The sequence below is a fragment of the Lissotriton vulgaris genome, chromosome 4_1, assembly GCF_964263255.1.
Source record: "Lissotriton vulgaris chromosome 4_1, aLisVul1.2, whole genome shotgun sequence".
Classification (NCBI taxonomy): domain Eukaryota; kingdom Metazoa; phylum Chordata; class Amphibia; order Caudata; family Salamandridae; genus Lissotriton; species Lissotriton vulgaris.
The window spans coordinates 2,073,388,307-2,073,394,306 of record NC_141691.1 but is presented as its reverse complement, the minus strand read 5'-3'; the positions used below and the strand labels follow the sequence as shown (position 1 = coordinate 2,073,394,306).

At 48.8% G+C, this 6,000-nt stretch overlaps 1 protein-coding gene across 1 annotated transcript in view; it reads right to left on the bottom strand.

Annotated features, from left to right (window-relative positions):
* The window catches only part of LOC147725041 (cytochrome P450 11B, mitochondrial-like), a 131,768-nt gene that overhangs the window by 27,661 nt on the left and 98,107 nt on the right, over window positions 1-6,000 (bottom strand). Inside the window, exon 3 of the mRNA XM_086966506.1 lies at window positions 1-88. This exon is cut by the window's left edge and continues 112 nt beyond it. Coding sequence (XP_086822632.1) covers window positions 1-88 — 88 coding nt within the window. The remainder of the gene's footprint in view (window positions 89-6,000) is intronic.

Here is a 6,000-nt window from a genome sequence, read left to right as displayed (position 1 = left end):
GAGGAAGGGCACGAACTTCCTGACGCCGCCCATGGCCATCACCTCCTTGTTGAGCACCAGCCGGTCCGCGCGCCAGGCCTCGCTGTTCCTGCCGAGGATCACACAGAAATATTCACCTCTCGTTTACAGCTGTGCGGTGTTTGTAGCCCTGCACCCTCCTGCCGGTCCCACCACCCACCTTCCTGCCAGCCCCACAAACATGTGGCAAAACCACGTGCGAGGCCGACAGTCCTTGGTGCGGAGGTAATGTCTCACGGTCCTGCCAAGTGGCACGCATGTCGCGTTAGGGTAACGCAATTTAAATTAAATCTCCGCATTACCATATGATTGGTAATTTGTCACTCAAACACGATGTAGAGAAATTTAAGCGGATATCTCTAATTCCCTGACTTGTTGTGGTTGGCTCTACTCTTTTTTTATTAGCTGTCAGACAGTGACACACAGTGGCAGCCAACATCATTGTTCAAAACAGCCGAAAGAGCGCTGCTGACACATGAGCAGGAGCAGAGAAGAGGCGCTCTTACCCCACCAGCACTGAGAGTGTTCCAGAACTATGTTGCAGCTGCTAGTAAGAGTATTGGGGCCAAGTAGATGGTGTGGCTCAACACTTGCTGACTGTAGTGCAGTAGTGTGTGTGTTGCAAATAAATCCAATGCACTGATGTTTGCAGGTTCAATGTAAGTGAATGAAAACATTAGCATATCTGAAATTCCTCGATCTGTGGGTGGGAAATACTATTTAATAAGAAACATTTTATAGTTTTGCAGAGCTCGTGTTTTGCAGGCGGGTAGTGGTTGCCAAGTGGCCTCTCATATGTGATTTACACTTTCTGCCAGTTCTGGCTTGGCAGTCCGGTTGATTATTTATTAACCATATCAGTTGGCTACATTAAATGCTGGTTAAGAGCGTCGTCACTGCATTACATCACATGGCTTAGTAGTGTCAATAAATATAAACATGTTTGAACACAGCCTTCTGAATAGCATGTATGTGCAGGAGCTGGTACATCCCACATTACAGCCGATAAATGTTGGCCCATCATAGGCACATCTACACACCTTAGCTGAGCTGCACTTACGTTCAGTGTGTGGACAGGGTGGTGCTGGGGACATGCACTCAATAAATGGACACAACTGCTTGATGACACTCACCATAAAACATCTCTCAATGGGTCACACATAAGGCAATCAAATGTCACACATAAACACAATCAAAACACAAAAATGTCACATTTGAGAAGTCAGAAAACTTGACATATATGTTCGCCCTGGTCCCCACTATGGACTGTGCGACCTGTTTCTTGTGTCACAGGTCCTCTGCGTGTTGTGTAGTTCCTACCAATCTGCAGGATCCGCACATCTGTTGGAGAACATAAACTTTGCGTGAGGTGCATAGACTGATACTGGGCACCCACGCAGGATATGTTGGCCGATAGACCAGCTAGCTCACAGTGCCACCACTAGCCCCCCTAACCTTACCAGGGAACGATAATTTCTGGCAACCACTAAATATGGCAACCCTGACCCATTTGGGGTCGTGGAAACAGATCTAGAACCTTTCGCTAAGTCACTTGTGCTTAGTAGTACTCAGAGAAATATACAGAATACACAGTGGGACATTTTCAATATATTTATTGAACCGGCGTTATTCTTCTATAGAATACTTGTGCTGCAATATTCAGTAGACAGAAGCAGATAAAAGTGATTACAAGCACCGAAAGAGTGAAAAGTAGATAGAGTTCTACCACAGTGCTAACACAGTGTATATATGCAGGCATATAAACAAGGCAGTAATCAGGCGTACTCCTACTATGCAAGCACTACTCTGTGTGTACCTAGAGTGTATGTAGGTGTGAAGCCAAGACTCCCCCAAGGGACAATCTAACCCCATTACCTGGGGGAGAGAACGTAGGAGCCTACCTTGGTCACTAACTGGAGGGGAACATCACTTACAACGCATTTTTTACAACGCACTACCATTACATCGCAACCATTACAACGCAAACCATTACAACGCATTGCGCTGGGGGGCGCTCTAGGATAGGGAATATATTTAATTTACTATCCAACACCTTCCCTGCTATCCACAGGGACTGGAGTTGGAATAGTAAATTAAATAATTCACTATCCAGCGCCTAAAAGCATTATGCGTTGTAATGGACTGCGTGGTAAAAACCGCGTTGTAAAGGCATGCGATGTAAAAGCATGCGTTGTAGTGACACCAATCCCTAACTGGACACCCCTGACAGAGATGTCGGACCACTGCGTGGTGAAGTCTCAGCCTGCAGGAACCCTCAGTGTCAGCTGAAGGGCCTTCTCTACTAATCTTATGGAATGCTCTTTATTTTAATAGGAAGCAGCCTTGCGATGTGCGTATAGATCACCAATGTTATGGATATGTAGATAGCCTCGTCGACCAATGGATGAAGATAGAACAACATTTGTACATAGAGCCTCAAGAGGCCCTGTGCATGGTGTTCAAGGCATCGTGATAATGTTATGCGAAGCTAGCTGTGTAAGCAAAGTAGTTTCAGAGAAACTAACCCAACATTGTAGCGCACGCAAATATGTGCAAAAGGTCACAGCAGAAATGTTATTGTGCAAAATTAGGACAATGCAAGAAAAGTGTGTAGCTCCGGTACTTGCACATAACAGGAGAAGTGCACTGTGTCCTCTGTATGTTGTTTATCAATAGGGTGTTAGACTTTACGGGACAGGAGTAGTCTACACAGAGCAGTACTTATTTTCTCATGTGTGACTACTCCATGATCAGAATCTGGTGCTTGCTGACAGCGGATCTACAGTTGTGAGGCTCACCTCTTTCTTCCCGCACCCAGAATGAGGAGATTGAACCCCTTGCTTAAATCAATGTGGCCCCTCATGACTCGGCCACCAGAATCACCATGAATGTAGGAGGTGTGTGGAGGGAGGGGACCCCAGTTTTCGGTGTCTCCTTTTTGTGTGAAGCTCCAAAACTTGCAGGGCGCTCCATAAGTTCAGTCACAGTCAGAATCTGATGTCTCTCGTTCTCTGAGTGTGCCCGTGCGCTGCCCTCTGGTTCCCTTTCTCCCCCCTCTACCCTAGGTGTGTAGCTTAGTCATTGATATTCGGTTGGGGGTCTGAATCTCAAATATTTTTACCTTAACCCCTCCCATGCCCATGACAAGCTCAGCTCGTCATGAGCCACGGTGCTCCGGTGCGGTGCTCATGACGAGCTGAGCTCGTCATGGCCTGTGGAACGCTCGCACGCTGGGCTAATTCCCCTGCTGTGCTGAGCGTTCCATTAAACGGGCGTGGCTGTGACGAGCTCAGCTCGTCATGAGCACCGGAGCACCCTGCCTCATGTCATGAGCATGGGGGCGCTGTGCACGCCCCCGCCCCCCAGCACAGCAGGGGAATAGCCCCAGCAGCCAAGGGGTTAAAGGGCAGTGGGCTGCAGGGTGGCAGGGTGAGATGAGCAAGGTTCGGGTGGACTGTTTCCGTGAGGAAGAGCATCACTACTGATTGGTATTAGGTTGGCCTCTGTCTAGAGTGGAACAGTGGGCAAAAAATAATGGGTTGAAAGGCTGCCCAGAGCGATTGTCACTGGTTAGACTATTTACAAGGATTCATCCCATCACCTTTGGGTCTTTGATGGCCAATAGTGAGCCTAGAAACCTGAGAGAGGAGAAGCTTTCCAAGCCTACTACCACCAATGTTTATACATTCCAAAAAGTAATGCATTTGCACCCAATCAAGAAGTACTTCATTGGGAATTGATTAACTATTTCTTTGGTACACCATCACTACATATATTTAGGATCCCTGTCCAACAAACAAGCAAGTTAAATCCTCCTGGTGAAATGACAACAACAAGAAAACAGGTACGGACATAGCAGACCAGACTCAGGGGCTGGAGACCCAAATCCCTAATCAAGAATGCATTTAAGGGGTGTCACACCCCACATATCCCCACTGAAGCTATGCCCTTGCCCATCCCACCTGGGCCTGGTCATTCTCCCTGGGAACTCATGACTGCGGCAGGGGTGTAATGCCGGCTCCTGAAGCCCCGATAGTGCAAGCAGGCTCAACCCTTCATTGGCCCTCATTCAACCCGAGGCCAAGGAATAGCTGTGAGGTCTGGGAGACTCAAGCGCACTTCATATTCTGCAGGGGTGGCCATCATTTTGGGTTAACTCACTGGACTACGGTTGTGTACAACACAACAGCCTGGGGTACCTGCCCTTTGAATAACTTATTGAAATGTAGTTCACTGGATCACCAACTGCCATATCATTTCACCATGTCTCACTAGAAGACCATTCACCTGCCGCCACTGCCACTTCTCCTGCAATGTAATCACCCCACAACCACCACCCAGCCACATGCCTCAGATTCACTTCACTTTACTCAACGTCAGATCACTCTGTAAGCATGCCATGGAAATCTGGGATACTATAACCACCCTCGCCCGACGCCATGTTCATAACAGAAACCTGGCTAACCCCCATCTCAGCACCTGACATCGCCACCGCAGCTCCCCCCAGATACAAGACAATCCACTGCGACCACCCTAACAGACTTAGCGGAGGCATCGCCATCATTCATGAAGACTCCCTCACTGCACAGCCTTCGATGATGGACGAAACCCATCATGGAGCTCCTCAGCTCCCATATCAGACCCGCCGCCAACACCACCATCAGATGAACCCTCGCCGACTGACCTCCTGGCCCCTGGCCAAGCCTATGCAACTTCATCCCAGACTTCATAGCTCCCTAGCCATCGACTCCGACCACTAAATCTTTCTGGGCGAACTGAACTTTCACCTAGAATACCCTGATGACTCCAACTCCACCACACTCCTCGAAAACGTGAGCATCATTGGCCTATCTCAACTGGCCACCACCCCACGCACAGAGCCGGTCACACCCTGGACCCCATCTTCTCCACCTTTGACAGAGCTAAATTCTCCCACACCCCCAAATTGACCTGGACGGACCACAGCATTGTCCACTTCACTATCGATGGTCCACAAGATCCGCCAATGAGACTCCCGACTTACCCTGCCATATTTGGACAAAGACACAGAATCCCTCTGGACCATCTCCCTAAAAGTAAAAAGACTCGCCCCATCGAACTCCCTCATCTGGTTCACCCCGAAGCTACTGCCCATCAAGCGACACTCCAAGAAATTAGGGAGACACTGGCAATCCAACCAGACCCCACCAACCTCGACTCCTACTGATCCGCCCTACCAAACTACCACCACCGTCTCGGAGAGCCCAAGAAAGAAGCACTCAACACCCGATCAAGGCAAGCGCCAACTGCACCAAGGAACTGTTCAACATCGTCAGAGAATTCTCCTGCTCCTCTGCCACGAGAACACGATCCGCCCCTCTCAAGCCCTCTGAGATGACCTGGCAAACTACTTTCACTGAAAAATCACCGACATCTACTGCAGCTTCAACCCCAACCTATTGGCCTCAACCACCTCAGCACTGAGCCTTCCGCTCCCGCCACTCCAGGACCACCAACTACAATCAGCTCTCCACGGGAGACACCATCTCTATCATGAACTCCATACGCTCTGGATCTCGCAGCGACCTCTACCCACACCACATCTACAAAGCAGGAAGAAGTCATTGCACACCCAACTCAGTGACCTCCTTAACGGTATACAACTGTTACAACAAAGTTTTTACCACGCACTACCATTACAACGCAGGCATTACCACGCATACCATTACAACGCATTGCGCTGGGGGGCGCTCTAGGATAGGGAATAAGTATAATTTTATATCCAACACCTTCCCTAGTGTCCACGGGGACTGGAGTTGGAATATAAAATTATACTTACCACTATCCAGCACCTCTAAGCGCTATGCGTTGTAACGGTATGCGTTGTAAATACCGCGTTGTAATGGTATGCGTGGTAAAAGTATGCTTTGTAACGTCATACATCCCTCCTTAACACTTCCATCACCACAGCCATATACCAAATGTCTGGAAGCACGCAGTGGT